The 17,145-nt window shown below is 36.5% G+C and overlaps 1 protein-coding gene across 1 annotated transcript in view; it reads left to right on the plus strand.

The window, feature by feature from the left end:
• EFR3A (EFR3 homolog A) overlaps positions 1-17,145 on the plus strand; it is a 166,548-nt gene that overhangs the window by 4,855 nt on the left and 144,548 nt on the right. Inside the window, 1 exon segment of the mRNA XM_078153739.1 lies at positions 9,781-9,918. Coding sequence (XP_078009865.1) covers positions 9,781-9,918 — 138 coding nt within the window.

Below are 17,145 nucleotides of genomic sequence, written 5' to 3' on the forward strand. Positions count from 1 at the left end.
CCAGCAGAGGTAATAATACCCTAATGAGGTCGTTGTGCAGAAAGACCATCATAAATGTTAAATTGCTGTGAGTTTAAGTGAAATATTATTATTGTTATTCTCTTTTTTGAAATAAGTATTGCATTGCTTTTAAAATAAATTTGTTAGCCTTAATAAATAGTAATTATTTCACCAGAGATGGCACATTTCTTACCCAAAAGACTACCTTTTTGTTCTCTTTGTTTGGATTTGATTATATCTGTCACATTTCTAGAGTTATTGACCTGAAAGGAGAATAACATTTATTTTGAATTCTAATAACAGTATTTTTTTAAATATAAATTTATTTATTTTTAGTTTTCCACATTCACTTCTACAAGTTTTTGAGTTCCAAATTTTTGCCCCATCTCACCCCTCCCCCACCCCAAGATGGCATGCATTCTGAATACCCCTTCCCCTAGTCTGCCTTCTCTTCTTTCTCTCCCCCCATTCTCTTATCCCCTTCCCCTTCTATTTTCCTGTAGGGCAGGATGGACCTCTGTACCCCATTTCCTGTATTTCTTATTTCCCAGTTGCATGTGAAAACATTTTTTTTTAAAACGTGTTTTTAAAACTTTGAGTTCCAAATTTTCTCCCTTCTTCCCTCCCCACCCACCCTCATTGAAAAGGCAAGCAACTCAGTATAGGTTGTACATGTGCAGTTATGCAAAACACTTCCATAGTAGACATGTTGTGAAAAACTAACTCTGTTTCCCTTAATCCTATCCTGCCCTCCCATTTATTCTATTCTTTCTATTGACCCTGTCCATCCTCAGAAGTATTTACTTCTGATTACCCGCTTTCCCCATCTGCCCTCCTCTCTATCATCTCCCTGCTCTCTTGTCCCCATCTCCCCCTGTTTTCCTTATAGGGTAAGACAGATTTCCATATCCAGTTGAATGTGTATGTTATTCTCTCCTTAAGCCAAATCCTATGAGAATAAGATTTCCTCATTCCCTCTCACCTTCCCCTGTTTCCCCTCCACTGTGAGAGACTTTTCTTTTCTGGGTTTTTTTTTGTGAGATAATTTACCCCATTCTGCCTCTCCCTTTCTTCTCCGAGTATCATCGTCTCTCATCCCTTAATTTTATTCTACAGATATGATCCCTTAATCTTCAGCACACCCTGTGCCCTCTACCTATCTATCTATCTATCTATATATACATACATATAATTCTTTTTCCTTCAACTACCCTAATACTGACAAAGTTCTCATGAGTTACAAATATCTTTCAGTGCAGGAATGTAAACAGTTCAGTCTTAATAAGTCTCTTATGATTTCTCTTTCCTGTTTACCTCTTCATGTTCCACTTGAGTCCTGTATTTGAAAGTCAAATTTTCTGTTCAGCTCTGGTCTTTTCATCAGGAATGCTTGAAAGTCCTCTATTTCACTGAATGACCATTTTTTCCCCTGAAGGATTATACTCAGTTTTGCTGGATAGGTGATTCTTGGTTGTAATCCTATCTCCTTTGCTCTCCGGAATATTATATTCCAAGCCCTCTGATCCTTTAATATAGAAGCTGCTAAATCTTGTGTTATCCTGATTGTGTTTCCACAGTACTTGAATTGTTTCCTTCTGGCAGCTTGTAATATTTTCTCCTTGACCTGGGAACTCTGGAATTTGGCTATAATATTCCTAGGAGTTTTCCTTTGGGGATCTCTTTCAGGAGGAGATCTGTGAATTCTTTCAATTTCTATTTTGCCCTGTGGTTCTAATATATCAGGGCAGTTTTCCTTGATAATTTCTTGAAAGATGATGTCTAGGCTCTTTTTTTGATCATGGCTTTCAGATACTCCAATAATTTTTAAATTCTTTCTCCTGGATCTATTTTCCAATGAGATATTTCACATTGTTTTCTAATTTTTCATTCTTTTGGATTTGTTTTACAGTGTCTTGATTTCTCATAAAGTCACTAGCTTCCAATTGCTCTATCTAATTTTTAAGGAAGTATTTTCTTCAGTAATCTTTTGGACTTCCTTTTCCATTTGGCCAATTTTTCTTTTTAGGGCATTCTCCTCATTGGCTTTTTGGACCTCTTTTGCCATTTGGGTTAGGCTATTTTTTAAGGTGTTATTTTCTTCAGTATTTTTTGGGTCTCCTTTAGCAAGCTGTTGACTTGTTTTTCATGATTTTCTTGCATCACTCTCATTTCTCTTCCCAGTTTTTCCTCTGCTTCTTTTACTTGCTGCTCAGAATCCCTTTTGAGCTCTTCCAAGGCCTGGGACTGATTCATATTTTTCTTGGAGGCTTTGGATGTAGGAGCTTTGACTTTGTTGTCTTCTTCTGGTTGTATATTTTGATCTTCTTTGTCACCAAAGTAAGATTCTATGGTCTGACTCTTTTTGTGCTGCTTGCTCATGATCCCAGCCAATTACTTGAGTTTTAAACTCTTTGTTAAGGTAAGAGTCTGCTTCCAATGTGGAGAATGTACTGTCCCAAGCTTCAGGGGTTTGTATAGCTGTTTTCAGAGATACTTGTAGGGACCTGTAAATTTTCAGTTCTTCCAAGGTGGTATGATAAGGGGCGAGGTGTTTACTCCTTTCCTGGCCTGTGACCACAAGTATTCCTTTCTGTCCTGTAACTGTGAGGAAGGGTTCCTCTCCACAGCCACTCCAAGCTCCACCACGCCAGTGTTCCTCCTCACCCCAGCACCGCCGCCCAGAACTGTGACCCAGATCCAAACGTGGGCAAAGCAAGAGATTCCTGCCTCAGCACTGGCAAAGAGATCCCTGCAATCCCTTTCTGATCAGCCACTGAATTCCCCCTCAGTCTGTGGGCTGGAAGCTCAGGAAGCAGCTGCCCCCCGCCAGAGCCACACTCTTGGGGAATGGAGCTGAAACCCCACCTTCCTGTCTCCGCACTGACGGAAACAGACTTTTCCCACTGACCTTCTAAGTTGTCTTTGGCATTCGTGGATTGAGGAGTCTGGAAACCTCCACAGCTGCCCACCATTCACTCCTCTGAGGCCTGCTCCAGGTTCGCTGCAGCCTGCACACCCACTGCGCTCCCAGCCCGGCGCGATACACCTTTCTAATCAATCATCCAGGTTGTCTTGGGCTGGAAATTTGTTTCACTCTGTCTTTTTGTGGGTTCTGCTGCTTCAGAATTTGTTTAGAGCCATTTTTTTATGAGTATTTGGAGGGATTTGGGGGAAAGCTCAAGCAAATCACTGCCTTTACTCTGCCATCTTGGCTCCGCCCCTCTACAGTAATTTTTGAAGTGAGTGAAATTATCCCTTTAAACTTTTTCTTCTGATCATAATCTTTACTTTTTGATATAGATTTCAAGACTCATACACAATAGATAACTACTTCTGCTTTCACTGTCCAGATTGATTGATCCCTTTAAGCCTAGACTCTCCCTGCTGTCTTCCTCCTGACCCTCCAATTAATGAAGGAATTACAGAAGTTGAGAATTGAATTTAGATCTGGGTTTCCTGGCAACTAAAGAAAACATGATGGGATATAAAATTCTAATTGATAAGAGAAAGTATACAAGTTTATCTGAAAATACAAACTTTCTCGGCAGTGAATTAAAGTAGAGTTAGTGAGTAGTCCAGGCTTTCAGTAATAGAATGGGAGGTATACAGAAGTCACATTCAAATGGACATTTCTTATATTTATCCTAAGCTAAAGTTATAAATAATAATCATTAACTATATCTTTGTGGAGCTGAGATAATTCATTAAGTATTTTACTTTCTGATGATTTAACTTAATAAAGGGGTAGTTCTTGTTAATATCTCTTAACCTATGTCTTTCAAATATAAGTTGTTTCAAGTGAGACTTTGTCAAATAGCAGTCAGTTCATGTTTGAATTCTCCTGGAATCATGGAAGTGACAGTAATCTGTTTTGTTCATTGAGTAGGGATCCATATGCTTTAAATTCTAAATATGGGGGAGGCAAGAGTTGACATTCTGTTATAAAAGTGTAGGAGCTTAATTTGTATTCTTACCCAGATGGAGAACCAGCCCACTTACACATGGAATGATATCTATGAGTAGGGTCACTATTCTCAAAAAGGCTCAACCACTTGCAAACCCTTAGGACAAATACTTAGTTGAAACCTCAATTCATTGCCAAGTAACATGGAAAAGATAGAGTTTGAAAAATATTAAGGGTAGATGATATTAATCAATTGCCTTAATCATAAAAGAACCTTTGTGAAAAGCTCCTTTAGAATGGTTGATTTTATTATAACTCCATCCTAATAATTAAGTAAACTGCAAAATACATCTGAGCAGCTGTTGGATGGGATTCTGTTTAGGTTAATTCAACAAACATTTTAATGCCATCTCTGTAAATCGCTGAGATACAGAGATAAATAAAATATTACTCCTGATCACTAGTTTACTAATATTACTCATTTAAATTATTCCCAGCTTACCAACAGCTTATGTTCTGTATAGTTTACTTTTGAGTTGATTATGTGGAACTTGAAAACATTTTTCCATAGAAATGTTCTATACTACATTATTGGTTAAATAGTCTTTTGGATATTCTGGAATCTGGCCACCTTTAATTATATTGTTTTTATGGGAAGATTAATTTGTTACGCTAGGAATGCATAGGTATGCCAGGAATTCACTGCCTTCTAACACCTCAAAGAATATGCCACTGAGTCCTCCCTACAATGCAATATTAAGAGAATATAATAATAAGAGTATACTTCCTCACAACTCCTGTGTTGGGCCACAGGAGTGAGAGAGTAGGACTAGGAAGGCCCCAATGGAGTCAGTAGAGGAGTGGAGACAGGAAATTCTTCCTGGACAGTGCTCATTGGGTAGGGGGAGTGCTAACAACTTCAGCATTAAAGTTAGTCCCTGCCTTGGGGGCATTTGTTTGTGATGGATATTTCTAAGTTTGGGCATTTGGACTAGAAGAATACAGGATCTCTCTAAGTCAACCAAGGTGTGTCTTTTTTTTTTTTTAAGGCAATTGAAGTTAAATGACTTGCCCAGGGTCACATAGCTAGTACGTGTCTAGTGTATGGTCTGAGGCTGGATTTGAACTCGGGTCCTCCTGACTTCAGGGCCAGTGCTCTATCCACTGTGCCATCTAGCTTCCCCCTTAAGGTGTAGCTTTAATGGAGGATCTCCACCACCGAAAAGAATTTCTTTCTGGACTTAATCTTTTTATAAATTGTGACTGTTAGAAAGCCTTTGAGTACAAATTTGGCTGCTTTTATTATTTCTTACTATAAGTCTGCAATCAGAACCAGTGGGGAAAAGTAGAATGGAGAGAGCATGGAAAGAATGTTTCCTAGAAGTCAGTGGAGTAAATGATTTAAGATTTGTGAGAGTTTCTTGGTGACTTAACTTTTTTAACAGTGAATTTTGACAATTTTGATATGCTATCTCAATTTGACAGAATTACCAATAATGTATAAAAGGATTGTCTCAAGTAAATTTAATAAAGGTAGACTGAGGTACAGACTCTGGGCAGGATCACCTTATTTACAGTGATGTGTATACCTGTTAACAAAGTGGGTCAGATGGGTCACCTCAGTAAAGTCAGGGACTTTATTGACAAATAAGTTAGTTGTGGAACATGATACTAAGAAAGGGTGGGCTGGCATTCAGGTGAGGCTAATCATGCCCTTCACTGACAATTGAAGAATGTTAATTGTTTTATGAGACCCATCTTAATCTTGTAATCGTTGGTAGGAGATCAAAACTACTAGACTTGCTGTCTCCTTAGAAGAGATAAAATCTGAGCTAATTGCTCAAGGACAGGTAAGGACAGACAACATATCTTTTGGAGATGGTACCAAGTTAAATTGTAGTAACAAAAAAATGTCCTGTAAGGATCCTAGGGGTTACCAGTAAGAGAGATAACTACTAACTCAGAGGGAAAGCTAAATCCCTGAGCTTAACTCAAGGACATAGAAAGGTAGCTTTAGGTGCACTCAGTTATAAAAATCCTTACAGCATAAGATCATTTACATTGTAGGGTCAATGTAGTAGAAACTTGAGATAGTTTTAATTTTGATCTTTTCTGGATGCAGTTAAAGTTGTATGGGACAACATTCTACTTGGATGCTGATATGTCTTTCACCTCCTTCCTCCAAATTTTTGAATAAGTGATTAAATAATGTTGGCAGTAAACTCTGTCCTTTGAGAAGTAATGTTACCTGCTTGGTTGCTATAATTTTGTTTTTGAATATAAGTGGAAGGATTTTGTGGATGACTGAGTAGCAGTAGGTGGAAATGGTTGTTCTAAAGGGAAAGAGATAATAGTGCTTTTTACTTATCACTGCCATCCTTTAAGAGAAAGAGAGGTGAGTTTTGCTTTTTTAAGTGGTAATATTGTCAGTCATATGAAAACTTGAGAGTTCAGGATGAATCATTTTATGTTGGAACATCTTAATAGGTTTTATTTTCTCAAATAATCCTGTCTGATAGCAAGAGTACCAACTCATGACTGAATATGTTCTTGAATTAATGGCAATTTCTACTATGATTAATATGTCAAAACTGTCAAAATTCTCTTTTCATTGTTATTTGCTGAACTCTCTCTGTTCTTGAAAGAGCTCCATTTTTATCATTGGTGGGAAAACCAGGCTAAATCTTTTTCTCCTTTGAAAGTTGTAACCAGCTTTCCCCCCTAGCTTTGTAAATTGAGGGATTATTGATAGATAGTGTTGATTAAAGGTTTTCTTTCACCTCTTCCCTTTTAACCTTCTCTGAATATTTTATGTACCAGATACATTCCTTTTCCACTTTCTTTGACTTTTGGTGGTAGATGTTTTTAACTCTTGTCCTCAGGAGAAATTCTGTTCTTTCAAAACTTCATTATTTTTATTTTTATTCCTAGTTGGTGAATTATTCTCTTCTGCCCTTTTCTTTTTTTATCTTATTCTCTAGGTTATTTCTGCTGGAGCAGTTCCTGGCTAAAGCTAAGTTTCATCACACCCCTACTATTTAATTGGCTCTTTTGAACAACTGTCTTGGCAATTTGCTGTGAAGCTGAGATTGCACTTTTAAATGGATCTTACCCTGGCCATTATCAGTTGTGAAACCTTATAAACTTCTATACAGTTTGAAGAAATATAAAGGTTAGGCTGAAGTACTGACTGTACTTGGAGTGGCAAAGACCAATTCTGACTTAGGAGGCCACAAAACAAATCTGATTAAGACAAATGATCAGATTTTTCTGACTACTAATAAAATGGGCATAGATATCACCCTTCTGGGATATTAGGATATAGTGAGAGAATTTATACAACTGGATTTTGGAAATAATTCTTTGAACACAAGTTTTAGATGAAAGCCTAAACCATGTAGGTGGTAAATTATTTTTCTAAAAATCTTAGGAAGGGAGAGGAAGTATAGTAGTATAGTAGAAAGACAGCGGACTAAGAATCAAGATCTGAGCACTTAGCACCTTCACATGGGGATAGTATTTCATAGTATTGGCATCAGGATCAAATGTCCTACACAAAGGTAATACTGTATTTCACAGTTGAATTCAATTCACCAAACATTTTTTATAAGCACTAGGTGGCACAGTGTGGATAGAGTATAGAGCCTGGAGTCAGGAAGACCCAAGTTTGAATATAGCCTCAGATAGTTACTAGCTGTGTGACCCTTGACAAGTCACTTTACCTCGTTTGCCTCAGTTTCCTCATCTGTAAAATGAGCTAGAGAAGGAAACCGCTCCAATATCTTTGCCAAGAAAACCCCAAGTGGGGTCACAAAGATTTGGATGTGACTGAAACGACTGAACAGTAATGAAAACTATATGCAGAATGATATTCTGGGCTCTAGGGGAGGTCCCTGTCTTCAGTTTATAGTAAATTTAGAGGATATTATGAATTATGGGAAGATGTTAATTGTGAGCTAAAACGATTTTAAGAACTACTGGTCTAGTGATATGAAAAAGAAGGGAGCGATGTTTGGCAAGTAGAGGTTTGAGGTCATTATTATGTTTGGGTAAGCTATGGAGGATCAAATGACCTACAGAAGTGTAATATGGTATCTCACAGTTGAATTCCATTCACCAAATTTTTTATGAGCATGAGGTGGAGAAGTGGATAGAGCACAGAGTCAAGAGGGCCTAAGTTAAAAAAAAACAGCCACAGACTTTTTACTAGCTGTGAGAACCTGGGCAAGTCATTTAACCCTATTTGCCTCAGTTTCCTCATCTAGAAGATGAGGTGGAGAAGGAAATGTCCATCCCCTCTAGTATCTTTGTGAAGAAAATCCCAACAGGGTCACAGAGAGTTGGACATGACTGAAACAACTCAGTAATAACAACAACAATAAAATTTTTGCAGGTCTAAAATATTGTGTAAAATCAAATCTTTAATTATGTATTTAAATAGAAATAAATTAAAGCTCCGTTAATCTTCTTGAAGAACTAGTCAAGTATGATTAATTTTGAAAAATTAAAGGGGTCATTATTTCCCTTTTGCACTTCTGAAGTATCATTAGAATTGTAGGCAGCTTTTTAGTGTTTGGCTTTTTTGTGTTTTTGAAAATAGCAGAAAATGATGTTTCTCCAATGAGCCTTTCTTTTAAGTATGATGGAAATTTATTAAAGGATTGAGATATTATAATATTGATTTTTTTTTTGGTCTCAAGTGAAAATTTTTATTTAGAGCCTATTCTTATTGATAACCATCTTTTCAAAATATAAATGAACAAAATCAATAGCTTCCTTCTGTTTTAGCACATATCAACTATATGCCCATTATGTTAAGATTTAACAAAGATAATTTTATTTAAACTTTTATTGAGATTTTTTCTTCCCGAATATATCCCTTCCTTGTCTGCCTAGTGGGCCATTCCTTATAATAAGAATTGAAAAAGAAAGGAAGGAAAAAAAAAAGGAAGACCAATCAATACATCATTAGTCTCTTACAGTGTATGTAATATTTCATACCCATTGCCTCCTACCTCGGTAAAGAAGAGGAGAGAGAGGTGTTTTCTCAACTTGCCCCTGGATTGTTTATTATATGGAAGCTGTCCTTAGTTTTACTTACTTATTTTTGTTTACATTGTTGTGGACAGTTATGCTTTCCTGCTTCTGTTTACTTTCTCTACATTAGTTTATAGAGATATATGAAATTAAGGAAAAATTAACCTTTTGATTATGGTTCATCATAGCTAAATATTTTTAGTGTAAGTTCTCAGTGATTTTGGAGTATCTTTGTTTTTTAATTTGATTTTTAAATAAACTCTTTTTTTTAGGATCATGGGGCCTCGCAGTTGAAGGTTTCAGTGGCTGTGTCATTACAACCAGAGTATGAACAGGAACCTAGTTTCTTACCGAGTGGTCAGTTCAGTCTTTCTCAAAATCTTCTATGATAGGGAACTCACCCTCTCCTAAGGCAATACATTCTATTTTCACAAAGTACTAATTATTTACTTTTTCATTAAATTAAGCTGAAAAATGTCTCTGCAGCATCCACTCCGTTGTTCCTAATGCTGCCTGAAAAGAACTAGACATCCCTTTGCCAGGGGGCAGACTTTCATAGGTTTAAAGATAAGTTATCATGACCCTGCTAAGTCCAAGCTAAACATTAAAGTTTTACCAATTCTTATTTAGCGTAATTTGTAGTCCCTTTAGGATCCTCTATTGAGCCACCAATGTGGTTCTCTGTCACTTCTGTTCCCCAATAAACTACAATGGTTCCTTACCACATCCAGGATCAAATACAAAATGCTCTTGTCATTAAAAGTCCTTCATAACTTAGCCCCCTCCTACCTTTCCAGTCTTTTTAAACCTTACACCCTACCACTTACTCTTCTATCTAGTGACACGACCTCCTTGCTGTTACCTGAACAAGACACTCCATCTCTTGGCCCCAACCATTTTCTCTGGCTGTCCCCCATGCCTGGAATGCTCTTCTTCCTCATTTCTGCCTCCTGGATTCCCTGGCTTTCAAGTTCCAGGTAAAATCCCACCTTTTACAGGAAGTCTATCCCAATTTCTTTTATTAATAGTGCCTTCCCTCTGTTAATTATTTCCTTTTTTATCCAACATATAGATTGTTTATACACATTTGTATGTTGTCTCCAGTGGATTGTGAGCTCCTTGGTGTCATAGACTGTCTTTTGCCATTCTTTGTATCCCCAGTGTTTAACACTTGTGCTTTATACATAGTAGGCGCTTAATAAATGTTCATTGACTGACCTGTTATTGAGCTTGTGTCCAATAAAATTATCAGATCTTTTCCCAAGCTGTTAGCTTTGCCTGTGACATCTTGTGGTTGTGAAGCTGATTTCTGAAATCTACGTTTAAGAATTTGTGTTTTATCTTTTTAAAATTTCATCTTATTAGATTAAGTCAATTGACATATTTTTGGATCTTAGATATTGTCCACTATGTTGACTGCCTCTCTTAGATTGGTGTAATCTTCACATTTGATAGAAATACCAACTATATATTCATGTCAATTATAAGAATGTGAACTAGCACAGGCCACATCACTGGGAGCCTCTCCTAAGAACCTCCAGCAATCCAAGTCAACATTAAATTATTATTGACTACTGTTTATGTGTGATTATTAACAGCTGTGAATTCACACTTGAACTAGCAAACCTATTGTTTCCTGAAATGGTGGAGGTGTTGGGCATTCAGCATGGGAAGTATAAAATTGTAAATTTTTTCCAAAAAGCTTTTGGCAAAAAGCACTGTACTGATTTGTTGCTTTCATATTGTGATGCCTTGAGAAATATATGTGTTCCATTTTAACACATTATTAGAATTTTCCAGTTATGACTGAGAATAACAAAGCACATTTGGTCTTAAATTGTTTCAATATATGGCATAAGAAGTGTGGGTGCTACGAAAAATACTATATGGAGCATAATTGGCATTGCTATATTTATTAACTTTGATTGTATTAAAATACATTTAAAGGCTCTAGACATTTCAGTGCTTTTAACAGTCATTTTCCCTATTTCCTGGCTGCTTTCCTGCTGCCTCGAAACACACCTATGAGACTCCCTGATTCTTAAAAAATCTTCACATGATTCTACTATTTCAGTTTGCTGTCCTGTATCCCTCTTCCCCTTTGTAGCTGTGCTTCTTGAGAAAGCCATCCTACACTGGTGCTTCCACTTACTCTCCTCTCACTTGACTCTAAATCTTTTGCAAGCAGGCTTCTACCTCATCATTCAACTGAAAGTACGCTCTCCAGAGTTACCAATGATCTCTTAATTTCCAACTTTACTGGCCTTTTTTTCAGTCCTCATCTTTCTTGTCTGTCTGCTGCTTTTGACACTGTTAATCACTTTCTTCTTTTGGTTACTCTGCCCACTCTAGATTTTTAAAACACTTTTGGTTTTCTGAGCTCTTTCTCAGTTTCCTGTCTTCAGCCCTCTTTTCTTCTCCCTCTGTACCAGGGCTTCTTAACTTAGGATCCATGGATAGAGTTCAGGAGGTCCATAAATTGGAGTAGAAAAAAAAATCGTTATTTTCACTAACCTCCAACTGAAATTTTACATTTCTTTGATTATTTAAAAACATTATTCTGAAAGGGCACCATAAGCTTCCCCAGACTGCCAGAGGGGTCTGTGAAACAAAAAAGGTTGAGAACCCTTCCTCTACATTACATTCATATAAGTATATAGTAATAAATATTAGTTACTCCTATTTAGTTACTCATCAACTGTTTGGGAAAATTCAACATAAGATTTATAAATGTGCATTCAGTCATTCAGTGAACATTAAGTTCCTATTGACTTTAAGTATTATGTAGTTTTGATGTTTAATTAGATTACTGCTATTGCTGTTTTATCCACAGTGCATTTCTTTTTTTTTTATGTTGCTGTTATTCTGAATACCATAACTCTTCTTCCCTCAACCCTCCTTAGTAATAACTAAGACATACAACTAAGCAAAATGGGTAAATTTACCGTCTTTGACAGTATGAGGGAATTCACTCATTCCACTTTTGTAGTCTGCCACATCTGCTGAGAAGAGTGGTGTGTTTCATCAATAATTAATCAACAAGTATTAAGTACCTATTATGTTCTAGGGTACAGTGCTTGGCAATAGGAATATAAATACAAAAAACCAAAACAGTCTCTGTCATTCTTCTGGATTCAAGATTAGTCATTAAGTTCATCTAAGTTCCCTATAATTTTTTTTCAAATTCATTTTTACTTCATTTTCAATTTCAAATTATTTCCTGCCCTCACTCTCCTCTACCTTTTGGGGTAAGGAAAACAAAATCCTGTCACAAATATGTAAAACAAATTCCTGCAATAGCCATGTCAGAAGGAAGGAAAGAAAAAGAAAGAAAATGAAAGAAAATATATGTCAGTTTGCACTCTGAGTCCATCAGCCCTCTGAATCTGGAGGTGAATAGTATGGTTCATCACGAGTCCTTTGGAATTGTTTGGTCATTGTGTTGATCAGAGTTCCTAAGGCTTTTAGGTTGTTTTATCTTTATATTCTCTTGGTTCCGATCACTTCACTTTGTATCAGTTCAACAAACCTCAGGTTTTCTGAAACTATCCCTTTTATCATTTCTTACAGTATGATACCATATACCATAATTTGTTCAACCAAAAACATATTTCCACTTGTCACTCAGAAATAAGGAGTAGGGGAATGTATTGTATGTGTATTTTTACCAACCACAAGTTTTTAAGTATGGTATAAAAGAATGTAGTTCAATATATAAACCATAAAGAAAACTGAAAAATAATTATTAGTGATATGTTGTTGCATTAGAATGTAAGCTCCTGGAGGGCAGAGATTGTCTTCAATTTTGTTGTCAATTTTGTTTTTGTATTTTCAGCACTTAACACAGTGCTTGACACATAGTAAATATTTAATACATGCTTTTTCATTTCATTTATTTATATGTTATTGTAAGATTAAAATGTAAAATATAAAACAGAAACAAAAAATAGCAGATTAGGAATTTGATTAAATATCAGAACTGTGCACAATACCCAGGATCATTTATCCATGTAAGTATTACAGAAATTCAGAATTGGAGTGGACCTTGAATATAATCTAGTCTATCCCATATCTGAATGAAAATATCTTTTAAAACATCTATGACAAGTGATCAGCCTGTGATAAAAGACCTCTAATGTTATAAGCTTACCACCTCCCAAGACAGCATATTCTGCATATTCTACCTTTGGACAGCCCTATATATCCATAATATATTTGTATCTTACATATATGTCCGACCCCCTAATTGCATGTATGCTAAGGCTTTGTCTTGGGCTCTCCTATTTTCTTTCTATACAGTTCAGTCTCATCATTTCCCAAGAATTCAGTTATCACTGTTTACCAATTGCCCATTGTACGTTTCCAGTTGAATGTCCAACAGGCACTTCAAGTTCATCATGTTCAGAACAGAACTTTTTACGACCCAAATCTGTCCCTCTTCTTAAGTTCTCTGTTTCTGTTGAAGGTACCACTATCCTTCTAGTCACTTAAGGTTTTGCACCCAAGGGTGGGCATCATTCTCTGGTTTTCACTGACCCTTAGTCCCCATGTTCAATCATTTGCCAGATCTTGCCTGTTCTACCTCTTCATTCACATGACCACTACCTTACCCTAGTTCAGACCTTCATTACCTCTTGGTTACACTATTGTAATAGCCTACTTGCCTCCTGTCTCTTCTCCTTTCCAATCCATCTTTCATACATCTTCCAAAGCAGTCTTCCTAGTATACAAGTCTAACCATGTCACTCTTCTTCAGTATGTATTTTGCCTTTCAGTTTGGCATTTGAAACCTTCCACAACCTGGCTCTAACCTGCCTTTCTATACTAATTACACATTACTTCCCTTTATAGTATCTTTTGTCCAGCCAGACTGACCTATTCTCACACGTAGTATTCTATCTCCTGTTTCCGTGCTTTTGCACTCTCCCCCATGCCTGCAATGATCTCCTTCCTCACTTTCACTTCATTGATTCTTTAGACTCCTTTCAAAACACAGTTCATTCATCAGCTCCTACATGAGGCTTTTGCTGATCCTTATAAATGCTAGTGTCTTCCCATGATATCTTCACCTGTAAAATGGGAAAAACAGTAGTGCCTGTCTTATAGGATTGTTGTGTGAATCAAATGGGATACTATATATGAGGCACTTTGCAAATTTCAAAGCACTACTATATCAGTATTAGCTATTACCATTTTCTTTAATCCTGATTTCAGGCCAGATTTCTTTAGCTGTTTCTGTAAGCTGATTCGTATTTTTCACATCATTAGTACTGATAGTAAAGGTACTATTTGTACCTTTTCTTTGTGTACAACATTTTGTTTAAAAGAAAAAAAAAGTCTATCCTTAAATTCTTTTTGTGTCTTCCTCATCCCTCTAAGTCTTTCTAGCAAAGTCTCAATATGTACTAAAATTTCAAAGTCTCTCTAACAATGTGAGAGTCCTCCTGATAAAGCAAGTGGTTTTGGTGTGTAGCCTGTAGAAGTTATAAGAAGAAGACATTATTAGTTGAACCAAGTATTTGAATGTAGCATATATATATGTATGTCCTTTTGCTTGGCACTATAGGCATCCGTTCAAAAACTGAATGAGACTGGGTTTTTGCCCTCATTTACTTCTTTTTCTTAAACCATAGGTAAAGGGTTGCACAGTTTTATAGCCCTTTTTTAGGAATTTTAGGAAATGACTAACACTTTCATAACATTTCAGTTTGTGTAAGTAACATCTCTTGAGATACTTGAATAAAAAGTTTATTCTGATGACTGTATCTATCTCTATCAGAAGGGGACATTTCACACTTGTCATCATATTTAGTAATAAAAAGGAGAATCTCACCATTAAAATCAATTGGTTATAACATTTTTTCTCCTACTTATGATAATCTTTGACTGAAAATTAAGAAACTATTTGGTGAATATCATTAATTTATTTTCTGCCAGGTGTTTACTCTTGGTATTCCAAAGAAGAACTAATCATAGCAAAGTACAGCTGCCCTGTTGGTAACATTTTTAATTGTCTCAAAAGTTATGAAAAGCTTTTTTGACCACACCAGATTGTTTCCTATAGACTGCATTGGTAATATATTGAAGACATTTCAATAATGAAGTATTAGTGGAAATACTTGATATTTGAAAGGAAATAGAAGACAACTTTTTTTAAGGGGGTCCTATTTCCACTGGCTGTCTTCTCATCATCTCTGATCTTTTCTTCTCATTCATTACCTCTTTCCCTTTGGGATTTTATTTATTAGTTTAATTTTTCTCCTGCTTTTATCTGGTTATATAATCTACTCCCACCTACTTTTTTCCTCTTAGTTGAGTAGATTTCCTTTTCCTCTCCTTCCCTTCAACTAATCCTGTTCATAAATTTTTTAAAATTTCATTTTTTTCTTTTCTTGTCTTATTTTTTTTACAAGGGAAGCAGCAGATAGCTGCTTTATTTAAAATGGTAATTTAAAAAAATTATTCTTAGTTTTCAATATTCACTTATGAGCTTTTGAGTTTTAATTTTTCTCTACCTTCCTCCCCTCCCCCCTCCTCAAGACAGTGTGCAATCTGATATAGGCTCTACATATACATTCATAATAAACATATTTTCAGATTAGTCATGTTGTAAAGAAGAATTAGGACCAATGGGAGGAACCATGAGAAAGAAGAAACAAAACAACAACAACAGAAGAGAGCAAATAGTTTGCTTCAATCTGCATTCAGATTCCAAAGTTCTTTCTCCAGATGTGGACAACATTTTCCATCATGAGTCTTTTGGAGTTGTCTTAGATCCTTGCATTGCTGAGAGAAGCCAAGTCTATGAAAGTCAGTCATGACGTAGTGTGACTCTTATTGTGTACAATGTTTTGCTGGTTCTACTTACTTCACTCAGAATTGGTTCATATAGTCTTTCCAGGTTTTTCTGAAGTCTGCCTGCTCATCATTTCTTGTATCACAGTAATATTCTATTACATTCATATGCCACAACTTGTTCAGCCATGGCCCACTTGATCGGCATCCCCTCAATTTCCAGTTCTTTGCCATCACAAAAAGAGCTGCTATAAATACTTTTGTGTGTATGTCTCATTTTGTATATGTAGGTCCTTTTCCCATTTTTATGATCTCTTTGGGATACAGACCTAGAAGTGATATTGCTGGGTCAAAAGGGTATGCACAGTTTTATAGCCCTTTAAAAGGCATAGGTCCAAATTGCTCTTCAGAATGTTGGATCAATTCACAATTCTACCAACAGTGCATTAATGTTCCAATTTTCCCACATCTTCTCCAGCAGTTATCATTTTCCTGTTTTGTCATGTAAGCCAATCTGATAGGTTTGATGTGGTACCTCAGAGTTGTTTTGATTTGCATTTCTCTAATCAATAGTGACTTAGAGCATTTTTTCAAATGACTATAGATAGCTTTAATTTCTTCATCTGAAAACTGCCTGTTCATTTCCTTTGACCATTTGTCCATAAAATTTAATTTTTTTTTTTGCCTCGGCATTGGGATTAAGTGACTTGCCCAGTCACACAACTAGTAAGTGTTATGTGTCTGAGGCCTGATTTGAACTCAGGTCCTCCTGAATCCAGGGTGGTGCTCTATCCACTGCACCATGTAGCTGCCCCTAAAATTTCATTTTTTGCAACCCATTCCAAAAAGGATTTCCTTTACTCTTCATCAACCACCCTCTATTTCTGTCTACTCTAGACCCTCATTTTCTGATTCATAACTTGTATTCATCACTCTCTATTCCTCATGAAATCAAAGCTTCCATGGTATCCATTCTCAGCTCTTCTCTCTAGGTACGTTTTGCCTCAGGACTTGTTCCATGGATTCCACATCCTTTGTTCTTGACTGCTAGAATAGTGCCAAGTTTTGCAGATGTCAGACAGAACGTTGCCTTATAGTAAGTCCCTCCCCCACTAGGTACCTGATTATGCAGGCTGATATAACACTGATCTATGCACCAGTGATTTATACCTTCCCTTGATTACCTTTTTCTACTACATTTGCCTCAAAGTCTCCTCCCTGGGTCCATGCTTTCTCACTCCCCTGGTGCCAGCTGCCCTCAGTGGTTCCAACCCTCCCCCCATATGATGAGTATACTTTTCAATCACCAAATCTCTCAGGCCATACCTGGTATAAGCATCTCCTTTCACAGATCATCTCTCTTCACCCATAGGAACATTCATCAGTAGAACTCCCTCCCACTATCAAAA

Source organism: Phascolarctos cinereus, unplaced genomic scaffold (assembly GCF_003287225.1).
Source record: "Phascolarctos cinereus isolate Bilbo 61053 unplaced genomic scaffold, phaCin_HiC Scaffold_4;HRSCAF=312, whole genome shotgun sequence".
NCBI classification, from domain to species: domain Eukaryota; kingdom Metazoa; phylum Chordata; class Mammalia; order Diprotodontia; family Phascolarctidae; genus Phascolarctos; species Phascolarctos cinereus.